Source organism: Hibiscus syriacus, unplaced genomic scaffold (genome assembly GCF_006381635.1).
Source record: "Hibiscus syriacus cultivar Baekdansim isolate YM2019G1 unplaced genomic scaffold, ASM638163v2 tig00110239_pilon, whole genome shotgun sequence".
NCBI classification, from domain to species: domain Eukaryota; kingdom Viridiplantae; phylum Streptophyta; class Magnoliopsida; order Malvales; family Malvaceae; genus Hibiscus; species Hibiscus syriacus.
In genome coordinates, this window is record NW_024062641.1 from 1,190,952 (window position 1) to 1,210,165 (window position 19,214).

General features: G+C 34.1%; 1 protein-coding gene across 1 annotated transcript; it reads right to left on the reverse strand.

Moving 5' to 3' along the window:
• Positions 1-4,083: 4,083 nt before the first annotated feature.
• LOC120114650 (farnesyl pyrophosphate synthase 1-like) lies at positions 4,084-14,409 on the reverse strand. The gene is made up of 12 exons (XM_039135483.1): positions 14,041-14,409; positions 13,512-13,658; positions 6,442-6,466; positions 6,230-6,345; positions 6,038-6,124; positions 5,881-5,953; positions 5,671-5,836; positions 5,450-5,501; positions 5,068-5,163; positions 4,630-4,734; positions 4,492-4,563; positions 4,084-4,396 (listed from the first exon to the last, which is right to left on the reverse strand). The coding sequence occupies exons 1-12, from the start codon at positions 14,407-14,409 to the stop codon at positions 4,268-4,270; spliced, it is 1,437 nt and encodes a 478-aa protein (XP_038991414.1). The 3' UTR covers positions 4,084-4,267.
• Between the last annotated feature and the right edge of the window lie 4,805 nt (positions 14,410-19,214).

Genomic DNA, 19,214 nt, shown 5'->3' on the forward strand with positions numbered 1-19,214 from the left:
AATTCTTGGCTTACAAATTTGTTCTTCTGCCCCGACAAACTCTTGCCATAAAGTTTCTTCTTTTTTGCCCCGCATTGATCCTAAGCTTCCATGTCTGAGAGACATTTTTCAATTTTCAAGATACATTCCTAGAGAGGTTATCTTATTCAAAAATGTTTTTCTTTTTTTTTCCAAATATGAAAAAGTTTTCTTTTTTGAAAAAACGAAATTATGCCAATTTTTTAGGCTCATATTGAAGCAAATTATAGAACATGAGTTCATTAAATATTAATATAATCAAATACTCTTTGAGATGTCCCTTGACTTTTAATGAGGCAGTACAAATTGCTAGTGATTGCTTAAAATGCCCATGCGGACGCATTCGGTAATGTAGTGTTATACATTTTAAAGTGTTCATATTTAAGTTCTCTAAAATCTTTCATTTGTTCGGATTTCATAGATTCCTATTGCAAAGACGGTGCATAATTATCGATCTAAAAAATAGAATCCTTGAGTGCTTTTATGTAGTCGACTATAACAAATGTTTCTCAACGCCCTTAGTCTACATTCCATCGGAACTCATTCTCAATTGAAAATTTTAGGTCTTACCACCTTTCTTAAAATATATTTCATTAAATTTGATGTTCTTATCCTTGTTTTGATTTTGTTGGGAGATTCATCTCGACATAAAGTTACTAGTGTCATGATTTGAATGTGATCCTATTCATAAAGTTAGGGCTATTGACATGGCCCTACTTAGTGGAATACCCTTAATTTAAGGATTCAAGATTCAGAAAGTCTTCAACTTGACAACTCAAACGGAACTCACTTCATAAAGCTTGGACATTACCTTTATAGCTACTTCAAACATTACCTCTGAAGATTAATAGCTTACTACTCTCAGCGTAGTGCCCCCAACAATATTAGAATTAGTTTGCATTATTATCACATTATTTCCTTGAGTTTTCAATTTTAAGATATTTTAAGCTCATCAAGAAGGATCTGTTATTGCCTGATTGTCATGAAAAGCCAGGAAAATTCATTTTTAGAGCTCAATTTCCCTAAGCTAAATTTATCTATTCCATCATTCCAACTATGTAAATTATAAATCATCATTAAACATCCTAAATAGAACTACAGTCAAAGTGATCTAGCAATATCGCGTACGTCGAATGCTCTATCTTACCTGTTTGCGGGAAGACTTGTACTTCACTTGTAACTTGTATCAGAAGAATATCTCATTTGTGCTGGAAAAGGCTAGTGTGTAACATTGGAGTCTTCTAAGAAAGGGTAATCTTGAGAATACAATCAAGTGATTTTTTTAGAAGGGATCAATTTTTAGAAGGGGTGTAATCATGTTACTTGTCGAAGGTTTATAGCCCAAATTCTTAAAACATCCTTTAATTAAGTTGATATTTAAAAAAAATCAAAGATTAAAATTTGTTCATTGCTCATAAACTCAGAAGGTAGCATTTTATTCAGTATGTTTAACGTCAAGAGACTTTTAATTAAAAGAAAATGAAAAAAAAAACAAGTTTGAACAAGATAGAATACAAGTGCATCATGGGAAATGCATCAGAATGTCTTATTATTCTTCGAATGTCCATGCTCTTATATCGACTAAATTCTAGACCTTACGCTTTAATGCCCCACAATTCTTAGTAGTATGTCTTGAACTCTCCACGTGGTAGTTGCATATAACATTGATATCATAGCCTTAAGGATATGGTGCTCTTTTTGTCTTCGATTGCACAGTAGACGGAAGATTCTTCTCAATAAGCATTATGAGTAATTCCTCGTATCTCATAGGAATTGGCCTAATGGGAGTGTTTTCTGGAACTTGTTTATGAGATTTGGTCCAGCGATTGTTTTCTCAAAATTCTACCCCGGCTTCATTCCTTGTATTAGTATTACTAATACCTCTTATTTTTCCACTTCTTATGGATCTTTCAATCATTTCTCCGAACATGACAATATTAGAGAATGTTTTAGTACCAGCTCCTAACATATGGTCAATGTAGAGTAACTTCAGCTTATCCATGAATAGGGTAATGAACTCTCTTTCAATCAATGATGGACACACTTAGATTGCAAAATCTCTCAATCATTGTGCATATTTTCTAAAGCGCTCATTACACCTCATTTTAATGTTTTGTAGAGATACTCGATCAGGTCCAATATCGCTAACATTTTTATATTGTTCTAGGAAAGACTTGGCGAGATCTTTCCAAGTCCTAATATGAACCTTGTTCAACTGATTATACCACTGAATAACTGAACCTGACAAGCTCTCCTAAAAGCAGTGGATCAGGAGTTGGTCATTTCCAACATGCCCTATCATTTTTCGGTAGAACATAGTTATATGGGCTGATGAGCAGTTGTTTTCATCTAATTTCTCAAAGTTCAAAACTTTGAACTTCGTCAGCAGCACGAGATCTGGGACCAAGCTTAATTCAATAGCGTTGATCCCGTAGAAACCTTCATTTTCTTTAATAGTTTTCATCTGGTCCTCTAATTGTCTTATTTTATCTTACATCTTCTTAGACTTATCTTCTTCATCAAAGTTCAGGATGCGGTACTCATCTGGATTGTTCAAAGGATTCATCATGGAAGATTGTGGCTTCATGGTAGAAGAGTCCCCTGGGTGTACTTGGAAACCTCGATGTGTGATTATCAGCTTTGGTGGTGGTGGTGGCGCCACAATTTCTTCAGATGCCCCCACCCCAGGAATGTTCAATCCTGTCAGCCTAGCCACAATTTGATCAACCATATTGCTTTGATTCTTAGTGATGGTATCCATGGTGTCTTTATGATTCTAGTTGAATCCTTCTGTAACTTGGTAAAGTTTTCTTCGATCTCCTTGAGTATGGCTTCCATCTATCTTGATTTTATTCGAGTATTATGTGAATGTGGTAGGTCTAGTACTTTTTCCTTTATTAATGAAATAATTTTTATTATTCATTTAGGTTTAATCATGAATGCATAATGAAATGAGAAAATGCATGACAAATTCGAGGCATTGATCCAAAAGTGTGTCATAATATAATAACCTTCATTGTGACAAAAGTATTGTTACAACGAGACCCAAAACAATTAAAGGTACACTTGATCTAGATCCTCTAAACTCTAGACATCTTATAGTAGGTCGAAAAGTCTCTTTGCCTCACTGATGGCTGGCTGAATGCCCTATCTAACTGCCTCATCTTCTTGATTAGGAACAAAGTATTTAGAGACGTGAAACACTTGTATCATTCAATTGATTAGAAGACTAATGGCGGACCAAGTCTCGCTTTGGATTGCTTGGTTAAAAGAATATAAGATGACAGGTATTTCTTTCTCATAAAATGCAGCTAAAGGTAATGATAATTGGAGTTGGAGAAAAATCCTTTACCATAGAGAAGAAGCTACTGATGGCTTGGCTTCTTTAGCAACCAGATATTGCAGTGGTACTATCTCTACAATTTCCAATGAGATAAGGCTGAAAAACGATATTATTTGGTATTCACTTTATATACCAAAGAAATTCTTTTGGATTGTCGTTCTTGATGATGAGCATTGAGTGCTATTCTACCGGAAAAATGAAACGTGTGATCATTTTTTTTGGGATGTAGTTTTTCGAAATTTGTTTGAAGAATAGTGTTGATGCAATGTAATCTGAACAGGAGCTTCATGGATTGGCAGCAAGAATTTCGATGGTTATGTAGAAATCTTAAAGGTAAGTCTCTCATTACTTCGTTTTTAAAGCTTCCATGGAATGCAATGGTTTATTTCATTTGGAAAGAGAGACGGAAAATTATTCCAAGAAGTGCATTAAATTGAAGAAGAGATCTGCTGTTTGGTTGTTAATCAGTTCTCAAATATCAACAAATCCATCATAATGCAACAAACAATTCACCATTAGACTTGCTGCAACAACACAAATTTCATATCTCTTATATTCAACCATGAATCCCGCACAAGGTCTGGCTAACCTAGAACCTAACTGCAGTACAATCCCCGCAAAAGCCATCTTACCAGAGCTTCAGGCGACTTTACAATAATCCAGCAGGATAAGTTAATACAAATAACCACAACCAATAGACATGAGCATGCATCCTATTTTGTCAAACTTCTTTCAAATCGGCTAGGAATGAACTCCATTTAATTTGTTTAAATCAGAATCCAAATGTTTTCCGGAATAGATTACAAGAAGATTGATTATAACATTTGAATATAAATAAATGAGCATAGAATAGACGAGTGGGAGAATTATCCCACACACTTTCTTCATTCCTGGAAGCTGCATACTCTATTTCTGCCTCTTGTAAATCTTTATCAAGAACGATTTCAACACTGCTTGCACTGCTTTGCTAGGATGACCATCAATCGAGGTAACAAGCTTCTCATAGCTTGTGCTTTCGTACTCCTCAAAAACACCCTGCCAATATGGACAATAATAGGAAATATATTAACCACCGAACATCTTCTGCTTTCTTTTTATGTTCCAAGAAGAAATCCTGAATAATATCAAACCTTGAGATTAAGCTCACTGTATAGAGCCTTCACTTTAGCAATGTTGGCAGGGTCTGGTTTCCCATAGTTCTCCTAGAGCAAACCATATCAAATTTGATTAACAAATAAGACAACCGATAGAAATAGTTCTAATCTTACATATAATACTATCTTCTGCTCCTCATTGCAGATTTCCAATGCTTTAACCACCAACCAGGAGCACTTAAAATCTTCGATATCGGCCCAATCTGAGATTACACAGAGCTTGAGTAAGACTATGCATAAAGCAAACAATGGGTCTTCCAATGTTCAATATTAACATGTAGGATCTGGTGGAAAAGGAAGAACATTTATTCCACCTACCAAGAAAGCAGATCAAAAAGAACATTTTGGGAGTCATAAACCGCGTTGGGTAATTCCTAAATGAAACTTTCTAAAAGTTCAACTGAAATCACAAATTTCTACGAGTTCAATTTAACTTTTGACAGTTTTTTTTTTAAATTCTCATGTGTTCTGCTTTTAGTTCACGTCTATCCACTGTATTTGCAGAATAAAATTGTAGAAGCTGAAAGTCAGATGAATTAGTCCAAATATTACCTGTCCTTGAAAGGAGATTCCCATGTCAACAAGAATGTTCTTTACATCGATGTGATTGTCAAGATTTTCACCCGCCATAACCAGTGCACATGCAACCTGCGTTCATTTAGGTAATATCAGAGATAGCCCATACATTCTAATGATCAGACGCTGATGTAAATGATTAAGTGTATTAAGAGAAAGTGTAATATGTGAAAATATTAGCTGCAAGTGCTGCCTAAATAGATATATGGAGCATTAGAAGCAAAATGGTTAATCTGAGAGGAGATATAGCCAATAAAGAAGAGACAAATCGATCCAACTAACAACCTATTGTTGTACATAAGCTTGCGATTGCAAATAATTCATGGTGAATGCTTCAAGTGAAATGGGGGTCACTTACAGGAAGATAAAATGAATAATAGGCAGTCTTGTATTGAACAATCCGACGGTGCCTGAAGAGATATTTAATCAATATATAGATAAGAACAAACATAAAAATTACTATTAGAAAGGGCTGACATGGAAAAAATTGAAACGAGGCAAAAGGTGGAATCTTTCCCCTGTTTAAGTATGATAGAACCTTTATATCTTGAAACAAATAATTGCTCAAGTTTCACTCACTTAGACAATGAGTATTTGGATAGATCCTTTTCTCCTTCAAATGTTGTAATCAGATCTATCGTCTGTCCTGAAGCTGTTTGAAACTCCACCAGTGTAAAACAATATGTAAAAATGTTTAGGATAGTTTTTGAATGAAGAGAGTTTAAGATGCATCCAAGTTCATTACCTCATTGAATAAATCTAGCAGATCTACATAGTAAGGTTTCCCACGAAAGTGATTTTTGAGAATCCTGTCAATGTGATTGCGAAGTAGAACACAATCGTTTACAGCAATCAAACCAACCTACAAGGAGTTCAAACAAAGTTAATTGATACTGGCAGAGGGAAAGTTAATTGACTCGATACGAAGTATAAACTTAGCACAAACCTTGGGGATTCTGAACCAACAAGGCTGACCACGCCTGGTGTGAGAGTTATCCATTATGTCATCGAGAACAAGAAAGTATGACTGAACCTGCAGTTTTTATTGTGAGAAAGCACAAGTTTTTTTTTGTCATTATGTTATGTTCATAAGGAAAAAGAATAAGAAACAAAATTGCAGAGTGGTTTAGAGGGATACCCATTCAATACACCAACCGAGAGCACTTGCAAGAAAAATCTCATCTTGAATCAATTCCTTTCCTTCTTTCAACAGGCGGTAGCTATCAATCACAGAGAGTCCACGATTCAGTTTCCCTGAAAGCAGTAAACATAAAACCAACAAGTGAATTAAGATCCAAGCCAAGAAAAGCTTACAAAATTAACCGAGTCATAGAATACTAGTTAAGTTACCTCCGGGTACATTGTACTCCAGCATCTGCAGGGGTAAAGTAAATCGGATGGTAAAAAAAGTTTATTTAAAAAAAAGCTGTGTGTGTTGTTCTTTGCAAGATGAATGGCCTTTTATAGGCCTCGATCGCCGTTCATAATGATGAACCTACCTAGGTCGATGTGTTGTGCGGTTCTCCTTCACCCTCTGGATTCTTCTGGTAAGATCTGATGTTGACAGCGGCAGTGGTTAGATGTCATTGGAGGTGGCGGCTGTTAGGGTAAAAACCCTATCTGATAGAAGATCTGAGCCCTCCATCTCCATCTTTATTGAATGGCAGAGGAGGCTGGCGGCACTGAAGATGAGATAAAACCCTATGTATTTGGGCCTTCTCATTGTCTGGGTCTGAACCAGGTATGCGCCTGAATCGGGTTATGGATCTGGTGTTTGGATCTGGACCTCTAGTTTGTTGTTGTTGGGCCTTCATTTGTAATTGGACTTTTGTAAATGGGCCTTAATTTATTATTTTTATTTGTAATAATAATAATATAAAATAATAGTAACATAATAATATATATAATTATATTATATAAAAATAAAAAACAGACGAAAATGATTGTCGACTACCCCTCTTTGCTCATTTTTGTGTTAGCAAGAATGGAGCAAAGATAAAAAGACAAGAAATGTTCGTCCTACTGACTTAAATCAAAAATAAAAACATCTACCATGAGGTTTTACATATGACCCAGAGGATTTACAAATTACCCGGAGGATTTAATTTTCTGGACATTAAATGAAAAACTTTGAAAATCGTTTTCTCATTTTCATACGAAAACATCCTACCCTAAGGTTTTACAGATGACCTAGAGGTTTTACAAATTACCCGGAGGATTTAATTTTCTAGAACATTAAATGAGAAACTTTGAAAATCGCTTTCTCATTTTCATGCGAAAACATCCTACCCTAAGGTTTCACAGATGACCCGGAGGTTTTACAAATTACCCGAAGGATTTAATTTTCTAGAACATTAAATGAGAAACTTTGAAAATCACTTTCTCATTTTCATGCGAAAACATCTACCCTGAGGTTTTACAGATGACCCGGAGGTTCTACAAATTTGTGGGAAATAATTTACTAAGTAGAAACTTATTACTTTTCAATAATTTCATTTTCTTGAAAAATTAAATGAGAAACTATGAAAATTGTTTTCTCATTTTTTGAACAACTTGTTGGTTGGGCATGCCCCAAAATTAATGTTTTACGGTTTGCGTCCATCTAATCTATTCTTTAGATGTTTACCTCTTCTAACATGATTCCTTTATTTGGGATTCGAATTCTACCTTATATTTGTAAGGTATTTTGTCCCTGCATCTTCTTGTAAAAAATGTATTTATGCAAATGCAATCAAATGTATCAATGAAATGCATGATCTTTTATGCAAATGATGTTTTTTATAGATGTATGAATACATCTTCGTTTGACTTTAAAGTTTGATCTTTTTCCACTTGATCATTCATTTACAGGGTTTACTTCAGTCATCAGTGTAGCAACTTATGTTATCATCTCATCAACATGTATCTTTGTGTCTTCTTTGCCTCAATTCGCATTAAAGTCTCAGAAGAACTATTTCATGGGACTCTTTCCATATTCATAATTATGACATGGTTGTCCCCATTTTGTCCTTGATAAAACCAGTTGTCTTTACCTGAACTTGTGTAGAAATCCAATAAAGCTTTCATCTTTGAAAAGAGAATCTATAATCTTTGCAGAATGTAGATGTAAATATGCCAAACTTAGCAGAGATTAATCAGTATATCAACGTCTGTTCGATTTGACTCTAAAAACACATAATAAGGAGGATTTATCATAATTCCTTTCATGTCTCCATATCTAATCAGATCTCGAACAAAACTATATTATGTCGAGATGTTTAACAACAATCTATCATTCAACCTTAGTTGGCTCCACTAGTTTCTTGTTGTTAAAGTTCCAATTCTCCTTTGTGGAAAGAAATCTTCATCATTTCACATTTCTGATTCTTGGAGTTGAAAAAGACAAACTTCATCTTGTGTCAACAAATAGGAATACCACATGAACGTAACATTGGTTCAAGACCATAATTACTGGTTCATAAAACATTTGACAACACATTCATCCTTTCTTGTGGCTTCTACCAGGATTTCTCAACCAGGGGACTCTTTGTATTGTTGAGCATCATATCAGGAAACATTTGGCAACACATTCGTCCTTTCATGTGGCTTCTACCAGGATAATGTAATCGCATGGTGGAAAAAACAATTATGTATGGTCAACTCCACTGTCATTGTTTCACAATTTTCATTCTTCATACCTTTCTATCTTATTGAAAACATTTGTTCAAATCAAAGACCTTTCTGAAGGATGATATGGGTCTTGAACATGCCCCAGTACTTGCTTCTTATTGATGTGAGCCTTCAAAATGCTCCAACATTTTTCATATTGATGTGATCGCTCAAAATACCCTACTTGGATCATTTTTTCCTAAAATGGGCCTTCAAAATACCCCATATTCTAATTCTGGTTGAAATGGGCTGTCAGCATGCCCCAATGTTTCTACTTCGATTGAACCAAGTTTCCAAAATATTTGGACATTAATTTTTTGCTGGAATGGGCTTTAAATGTTTGTTTGATTTGAATCTCGTGATTTCCCCGAGGTCCAACTCTGACGATACCCCATTATGGGTACTTATAGCTCTATTCGTGCCCAAATCTCTTAATTTGGATGCTCTCATTCTGGTGTTACTAAACATCAATGTCGTTTAGTAACTTGAGAGATTCTCTTCTTGTTGTCACAAACCTAAAAAGTGGTCAATCTTGTTGATAAAAATGTCTGAGATATATGTCTCTTCTGAATGAGGTGGTCATCTTGTTTTTATTGGTATCATCCTTGTCCTTCTTACTATGCTTCGAGATATGTGCCTTTCTTTCGAATGAGGCGATCATCTTTTCTTGACTGTTTGTCACAAAGGGAATGTTATAAGTCTAATTCTTCCAACTTTTTTTGTCTCTCGGGCCACTTGCTTTCAAGAATATGAAATGCTTTATCATTATGGCCTTGCTTATTCTTTTTCTCCAATAAAGGTAGAATAGACGTCAATTTGCTTCAAGAACCTTTCTCATTTGAGAATGTCCTGCTTGAAAAATGTTTTTTGGTCATTTCTTTATGAAAGAATTTTGTAAAATATTGCTCCTTACAAGGTTTACAATAGAATCAAATCATAAAACATGAGTTTAATGTATATCAAAATAAATCAACTACTCTTTTAAATCTTTCAAAAATCATAGCCATATGGCAAGTGCTAAAATTATTGATTGATTTAAGGAATAGGTTGATTCTGGTAAGGTAAGGTCTTTCAGGTTAGTCTAGCATATATTTCTCTTTGAGTGTCAACTAATTTGAAGAAATGGTTGTTATGCTCATCTCATAGAGATACTTCTTGGTTCCAGACTCTCAGAAAAGTCTTTGGGATTACAGTACTTCATTAAGAGCTTTGGATCGTCTCTTATGTCATTGTTGCACCATTCAATATTCGAGCTGCCTTATCAGGTTTTTAACTCGAATCTCTTTTGGCTTCAAGATGTTATTGAAAATTTACATCTTAAACGCTTCTTTTTCATATCATGCATTAAAGATTTTAAAAAACCAATTTTTGCAAATAAAAAATGAGAAGTAGAATGAAATATGAAGATAGTCTCTTTTACTTAGAAATCCATGTATGATTAGAATGGACTTTTCAGGGATGTAACGTAGGCCAGGGCTTATTGTTACGAAAGAAAGGGATAAAAAAGTCCCAAACAAATGTTTAAGGATAATTGAACCAATGATCAATTCATTATGATGTCTTCAATCTTGTCTTGCTTGACTTGAATCATTTCTTTTTATGTGTCCCTCATATCTCCAACATTTCTTGCGCTTCTTGTTGAATATGGATCTGTGAATTGATTGCACTTGATCAACCTTGTAACTTGAAGCTCAATGAGTTACCCATCTTGATTCAATTTCTTTTTCTTCTTCTTTTTCATCTCTCTTTTTTTTCCTTTTTTTTCTCTTTTCTTTTTTTCTTTTTCTTTTTATTCTTTCTTTTTTCTTTTTCTTCTTTAAGGATGAGTATAAGACTTCAATTGCTTTGAGCATCCCTTTCCCTCTTGCCTTTTGAAAATTATTTCGTTTGATTTCAAGCACTTTGTATTTGACCTACCTTGTAGTTCAAAACTCTCTTTACTTCATTGAGATTTTCCTTTGATTGACGATCTTTTACTTCTACGAACAAATATCCTTCACCTTGCCCCCTAGTGTGGAGGGTGACCTTGGATAGGGTTGAATCAGAAGAAAAATAATTCAGGCTCAAATGGGGAAAACAAAGGCTATATTTTTCTTCTTTTGCGAAGGGATAAATGAAAGAAGGTCGTTCATCATTTCATACACAAAATCTTCTTAAAAAGAGGTATCCCCAAGGGATGAATATTCAGAATTAACTTTTATTTACATGAAAACAATGTAATTAATGCATGATATAACTATTTAAATCAATCCTTTTATTTCTTTTTCTTTCGAACATGCCCCAATTACTCAAAATTCTCTTTGATAAGTTGATCCATTATGCCTCATCTCGTTTCTTCTTGCAGGAAAATTCACGGATAAATGAAAGCTTGGTACTTTTGAGGTCTTTTGGCTTCACTGGTATAAAAATGATGGTTTTGTATCTAGAAGGACAAATGTGTGACTTTGAAGTTATGTATATGGTGGAAGGTAGTGTTATAAACCAATCAGCTTTACCTAAGACAGTAAACATATGGATTTGGTATCTCTAAAAACATACAGATGCATTACATCAAAATCTCAGATAAATGTAGGGTAAAGATTTGGTTTGGTAAGGACCAAGAATATATCAGATAAGAATATGAGAGGTCTAATTTTACAACTTGCCTAAGATCTATAATTCTTGAAAAATTAAAAGAATATTTAATTTACTTGATATCAAAAAAATTCAAGATTAAAATTTGATTATTTGTTCATAATCATAAAAGTAACACAAATTTACAAGAAGACTTGAGAAAAAAACAAATTCAAACAAGATGTGAAAATGAAATGCAATTGTGGTAGATAACAATATCCACTTATTTATCTAGAATGCCCCATCATTTATTCATTGTGACGACAATTGACTTAATCATGCTTTGATGCCCCACTTGGTTTGTCATCCATGTTCTACCAATTCATGTGAAACAAGATGTGAAATGAAATGCAATTGTGGTAGATAACAATATCCACTTATTTATCTAGAATGCCCCATCATTCATTGTGACGACAATTGACTTAATCATGCTTTGATGCCCCACTTGAGTTTGTCATCCATTGTTCTACCAATTCATGTGTCAATGTCCCATTGTCAACAATCATCTCTATCCTTTAATAATGACCTACAATTCCAGTAGAATGCCCAAGTACCCTAGTGGAAATCACAAACACTATCTTGATCATAGCTATGAGTAGAAGGGTTTGGTGGCATTTTTATTGGCCTTGATGTGATGTATGACTCTGAATCAAATGAGGGTACAATCAAGATAGAAATTTGGAACACCTCCAAAGTATTTCTTGATCATGGGATTTTCTTTGGTTGGTCCGAACCACTAATTGCCCTTTTTTTTTGCGGTTGCGGAGACTTTAGATGTGAATTCATTCACATCATAAGCTTTAGCTTTTTGATCAGGTGGCTTTTGGATGTGACTTTTAATTTTCCTTCTTTGATTGCATTTTCAATCAATTCTCCACTTTCACGAGATACTTAAATCCATCCTTTGAACTTGCTAGAATTAACTCATAGAAAGGAGCTGGAAGTGAATCATGAAACATACATGATATCTCTTCTTCTATCATGGGTTGAACTTGTGCTGCCACTTCTCTCCATCTTAAGGATACTTTTAAATCCTTAATTGGCTTTCATCCTTATTTCTTGAAGATCCTTACGTTTGGGAGCTATGCTTTTAACATATCGATATTGTCCTAAAAATGCATTAGCTAAAACAACCCATCTCTTAATCTGCTCTTGGTTCAAATGATTATGTCATACTACCGCCGGCCCAACGAGACTATTATGGAAAGAGTGAATTAACAAATCATCATGATTTAGGTATCCTTCCATTTTTCTGCAAAACATTCTCAGGTGGATTAGGGGACAACTGGTGCCATCATATTTCTCAAAATCAGGCATCCTAAATTTATGGGGGACAACCAAATCTGCAACCAAACTGGTTCTTCACTTCTAGTTCTTCATGGAGGCATTAATACCTTTCATAGCTCTAATTTCTTCCTCCACCTGCTTAAATTCATCCTCATATTGTGCATAGTTAATGAGGCTATTCTTTATGTTCGAGTGGGATGCCCCAGGGTATGTTATCATTCTCGATGCATTAATTGATAGCATTGTTGCTCTTTTGTGTTCATCTCTTCTTCATCAGCAGTCTTAATTGCCATTATCTGGACCATATGATTCAATCCATCTTGTAGATCCCAATGCTTCATTACTCGTATCTTGATGTAACCCGTCAAACTGTTCTTCAGCCGATCTTGTAATCCATATGAGATTTCCCCATTGTTTCCATGATGATGACACAGTAATATGAATGAATAATCTCGATTTTACTGTTACAAAATCTTTCATGAATTATTTACATGCTCTTATAATTAATGAATGTAACAATACTTAAATAAATACATGTGATGCAAATGCTAAAATGTAGAAATGAGAATGCAAAATGTACAATGCAAATGTATGTATGTAAAAAGGTATCATTTAAGAGTGATCATCTTAAAAAATTTATTGAACACAACAGTTTCGATACATCAAACAAAACTTTACATAAATGGATAGCTTTAACTCCCAATTTCTCTATTTCCCTTAAAAGCCATACTAACTTCCACTCATGCTCAGGTGTAAGTTGTCAGTCTGCTTTAACTCTTACGTAAAGCCAGCTAAATCAATCAGTTTACGAGCTACATTGATTGTCTGGGTAGCAACTTCCTTCATGACCTTGTCTTTTTCCTTCAGCTTACATGTAAATTCATGGATTTGTAAACAATATTGTTCATTTTCCTTGTAAGGGAATCTTTGTGATCAATAAGCTCTTGTACAGGATCCAAAAATGTCATTAATTTCTTATTTCTGGCTTTAGCGTCTTCTAGTTCAGCTTCAATTCCATACTAATGGATATGATATAAATCTTCCATATTGATTATAACCTTATTCAATATTTGATTTTCGGCTTGACACCTTTCCAACTTGATGTCGATGTATCGCACATTTCTTCTGCAACCCGTTGATCATAACAAAACTTCTTTCTCTGATCTTCATGTTTTTGCAATTCTTTTTCAGTTTAGTGACCCCTGTCATCCACTCTTCCCAGGTACTTCCTAAACCACCCTTATGAAAGGCTTGATAAATCCTTTGGAGATCTTTACGCATGATTTCCATTTCTGCACTTAGTTTATTATTTTCAGTTTTCAAATGATGAATTTGAGCCTCATTCTTCAGCAAATCTTCTTCCTTCTAGATGTCTTCACTGATACTCTTACATTTAAATACTTTTGGTATCAACCTGATAGGATAATCGGTGGCCAAATTAGATTGATCCTGAGTTTCTGAAGTTGGGAAATTACTCTTAAATGACGATGAGTTCTGATTGCATGATTTATTCTCATCTCTGGAATCTTTTACAGTTGTCACTATTTCCTTGGGGTCTCCTGACAACCTGTTGGTATGAATGGTGACTTTGCAGAATTCCTCAAATTGGTTAGGATCAGAAGTCCCTGAGATTGCAAGATTAGGTTCATTGAGCTCTCTCTCCTTTTGTGCAGGAGTCTCTTTTTCTTTGGTCAAAACAAATATTTTATCCATCATTTTGGACATTTTCTCCTTTATCTCTCGTATCTCCTTTTGCTCTTCATCGGACATACGATCTTTGGGCACATAGCTTTTTCTATCCTCGGAGTTTCCTCAGGACGCCATTCCTTGGTTGTGTTATAGTTTACTTGATCATGAAACCCTTTGTCCATAATGAAAATATTTTATTTTGATGACACTCTCGAATCAACACCTTCGATCATGCCATGATTATGCAATGCAAGCAAAAAATATTAATATAACAAATTAAAACCAAAATAAAGTGTATATAAATACTAGATAAAAAATCCTATCTATATATATACATCATATCCTCATGCTTTCTAGTTTCATGCTTTATTTGGAAAAATAACCTAACTGCATGATTTCTAGTTCGCATGCATTTATTCAGAAAATAAAGTAATAATACGTAAAAAGACTCAACATGTTTTTCCTTGTGTGCTAACCTTACGAGACTTATTTAGGTTAGCTCCACCTAGACTCAAGTTCTAGGTTTATTATATGATGGGTTTTGGTTCTAAGGTAAAAAGTGTCAACGAATTGTCCTTTGTTGGTGTCCCCTTGGACTGCCAAGCCCTCAATCCTGGTCCATTACAGACTTTTGGATTAAGATCAATTCGAAGAAACACACTTCCTTATGTCCATACGAAGGTGAAAACCACACGAGGAACATAAGGTGTGAGCTCAAAGAATGGTCCCCTATCGCATACGGAGGTGAAAACCACACGAGGGAGTAGTTTCTCATTCAAGCTAAACAGGTAAGAGCGGAGTTTTAGTTCATGTCATGATAATGCAATGCTCAGTATGTGAGAAAAAGTATGAAAAGAAATAAATAATGTACAACACACAAATATAAAAATAATATTTAAATATGAAAACACATAATTAAATCTGAAAACAATAGAAAACCAGTTAGTACAACTATTTATACATAAAATTGTTATTAAAATAATCAAGGGAAAAAACTAAATTAAAAGAAATTTAAATTTATTGCAAAGACAATTAATTAATAAACTGGTGGCTTGATTCTCTTTAAAAAATGTCCCCAGCAGAGTCGCCAAGCTGTCGAGATGTTTCTCTGCCCGGCGACGGAGAGTGCAAATAGTACACCTAAGGTGTAACTAGTCTCGAAAAAATGAGTGCTTATCTTCTAGCATAAGATAGAACACTAATTTGTATAGTCGCCACCAATTTTTTAATATGGTGAGATTGGTCACCAAAATGCTATTTTAATAAAATTCATGAGAATATTATTAAAATAACACAAAGAGATCTGCTTACCAGAAAATGAGTTCGGGAGTCGGTTGCATGTAGGAAGGATTAGCACCCCCACAACGCCCAAAATTAGTACCGGTGTTTATTAATTAATTTGTCTTTGCAATATATTAACAAATTTGTATTTAATTTTAATTTATAATCCCAAAAATAATAATTAGTACCGGTGTTTATTAATTAATTTGTCTTTGCAATATATTAACAAATTTGTATTTAATTTTAATTTATAATCCCAAAATAATAATAATATCATTTCACACCAATAACCATTTTAAAATACCTTCTTAATTAATTAAGAAGATATTTAATGGTCTATTGTATGAAATAATATAAATTAAATACATATATATATAATAATGATTAAAATATTAAAATATTAGGTTAATACTGAAAATATTACATATTCATAATAATAAAAATGTAAATAAAATGATAATAATATTAAAATTTAAAGATATCAAAATATGGTGGTTAAATTGTAAAATAACAAAAGTAATAATATTAATTCAAAATATTATAAAAATTGGGTAATAGTAACATAATTTAACCATATATAATAATTTGGTATTAAAATATAAATTAAAAAAAATAGGGACTAAATATATAATTTTACCCTAAATATATATAAACATATGCAAATACTAAAATATAAAAAAATAAAATGCAAAAACCGAATTGAAATGTGCAAAACCTAATTTTGATGACCATAATGTGAGATTACAAAACTAGAAGGACCTCTGTGTAATTTACCCGTCAAAAATTACAAAGACAACCCTCCCCAAAATGATGTCGTATGGGGGAGGGTATTTAAACCCAAATCCGGCCCAAAGAGGTCTAAGCTCCTCATTTTCTTTTTTTTCTCTCTCTCTAAACGAGAGAATTCTCTTATTTCTCTCTAAACTCCCTCGTCGGAGGGAGGCCGGCAGCCGATCACTGTCATTTTCTGCCACTGCTGGCCACCGCCCACGGTGGCCTAAAAATACAAAAATCACCCCAAAATGTAGATCAAAACCTCCTCTACCCGAATTTTCCCTCCTTTTTCTCTAAAAACTTCCCAAACGGTCTAGATCTATAAAAACGAAGGTTTTACCTCGGTTACACAATGATCTCCAGTGGCTTTTGAAGACTTTGACGAATGTGGTAAGCTTCCCTTTCTCTTTTCATTTCGTTTGTTTTTTCGTCACTGTTGGTGTGGTTGCTTGCTCCCGTTCTTGTTGTGTGTGTTGTTCTTTGTAGGATGAATGGCCTTTAATAGGCCTCGATCGCCGTTCATAATGATGAACCTACCCGGTGAGTCATCGGATCTACGATGGTGACTCACCCTAGGTCGATGTGCTTTGTGGTTCTCCTTCACCCTCTAGATTCTTCTGGTAAGATCTTATGTTGACAGCGGAGGTGGTGAGATGTCATTGGAGGCAGCGGCAGCTAGGGCAAAAACCCTATCTAATAGAAGATCTGTGGCCTCTATCTCCATCTTGATCAGACAGTTGAGGAGGCTGGAGGCATTAAAGATGAGATAAAACCCTAAAATATATTTAGGCCTTCTCATTGTCTGGGTCTGGACCGGGTATGGGCATGAACCGGGTTATGGATCTGTTGCTATGACCTGGACCTCTAGTTTGTTGTTGTTGGGCCTTCATTTGTAATTGGGCTTTTGTAAATGGGCCTTAATTTATTATATTTATTTGTAATAATAATATAATAATAAAACAATAATAGTAACATAATAATATATATAATTATATTATATAAAAACGAAAAACAGACGAAAATGTTGCAACCCTTCGTAGTTGGCCTGGGAGAGGAAACTGTGTTGGGTTCCCCGTGCAACTAACGAAATGGCTGACAGACTACCTCAAATAGCACCATTGCACTATTCTCGATTCCTCATTCACGATTTTCCTCATGCTACATTGATTCCACACTTGCGAAACGATGTAAGGGAGGTTGCCTCCCCTAAGACAATGTAATCACTAGCCTGATTTTTGGCTTCTTTCAATTCAAAAAGAAAAAGATGATGATAAAGAGCATAGCTGAAAAATCAAAAACAAGAATATAACATAATTAGAAAAAAAATGGGATAAGCGATACAGGTTGGCAATTGCTATGATTTAATTTGATTCGAAACTCAAAATATCATGTGAGGATCATTAGAAAAAGTAAGTAATCACAACACATCAACAAAAAAAAAATTTGATAGAAAGCTGCTAGTTTTATTAAAAATAATAAAATATCAAGAATTACAATGAAGTTTTACGAGTATAACCGTAAACGTGAACTAAATTATAATTAGGGCCTTTTACTATAACCATTAACACAAAAACTAGTCACCTAGATCACACAAAGACCATAAAGAAAATGTTAAAAAACATAACCAATGCACAAATAAAATAAAGATACGAACAAATTTAAATGCGTCGGTAAATGAACCACAAAAGGGGATAAAACTACTGAAAAATACCGACAAATCACAAATTAGAGTCAAGCGACGTGAGAAAACTATCCACGAGCTCAAAACGCATATCTAAATCAATCCAAGGGTACAAAGCAGAGAAGATTAGCAAGATAACAAATAAGTGTCATCTTGATTAGACATAGCGATGTCAAATCCAACCCTGTGAAAAAGATAAACGAAAAAAGGGCAAAAAACCACAATATATCAAAAGGCAGAGAAAACATGCCACAAAGGCAGAGTACATATCACAAAGACATGATTATTCTTATTAAAAAAATTCAAAAAACAAAGAAAAAAGATAATCGGCGGACGGCAATCAGTATCAAAATTGGTGTCGCTGCCAATTAAACAAAATTAAAGAAGAAAAAGTTGGATTGATCAATAAAATTGAAACAAGTTGTAAATAAGAAGAAAAAAAGAAAGAGAAGATGAGAAAGAAAACGGCTAGGATTTTTTTAAAATCCCTATAATTAAACATCAACAATTGTTTTATTTGTTTTACTATTTAAATTTGAATATTAAATAGAACATGCCACCAACCAGCCATTCACAATATATGTTGAAAACATTTTGATGTTTCGATATAACAAATTAAGTGTTATTGAAATTTAAGATTTTATAATCATTTTTAAAAGTATATTCGATTAAAATATTCGAATATCAAAATATTACTCCAAGTTTTTTAAAGGACAATTTCAATCCTTACTAAAGTGTAAAATTGTGTCTTAAACTTAAAATATTTTTGAAACAATTTTACAAAGTATTTCGATCCAAAATCGAGCAAAAAATCAACTGAATATAGGGATGTACCGATGCACTATTTGATGTATCGATGCACACCCTATTTCGAATGCATTTTGTGTACCGATGCAGACCATGCATCGATGCACTCCTGGCTCTTTTGAAACATCGAATGTAATTAGTGTACCGATGCACCCCAAGTGTACCGATGCACTAAGTCTTATAACGGTCGAAATATTTGAATTTTACACACAGTGTACCGATGCACCTTGATAGTGCACTGATGCACCTTGATAGTGCACCGATGCACACACGCTCCCAACCAGATTTTTAAATGATAATTACACAATACGGCTCTGTTGACTTCACCAATGATCCCCCAACG

Bases quoted from the DNA above. Each gene is read 5' to 3' on its own strand.
- LOC120114650 (XM_039135483.1), bottom strand. From the start codon at position 14,409: ATGTCCGATGAAGAGCAAAAGGAGATACGAGAGATAAAGGAGAAAATG. The intron at 5,954-6,037 runs GTTTGTGCTAAG...AACTCCTTGTAG, and splicing joins GTTGGTTCAGAATCCCCAAG to GTTGGTTTGATTGCTGTAAA. The intron at 4,564-4,629 runs GTAAGATTAGAA...GGTTTGCTCTAG, and splicing joins AGCAGAAGATAGTATTATAT to GAGAACTATGGGAAACCAGA.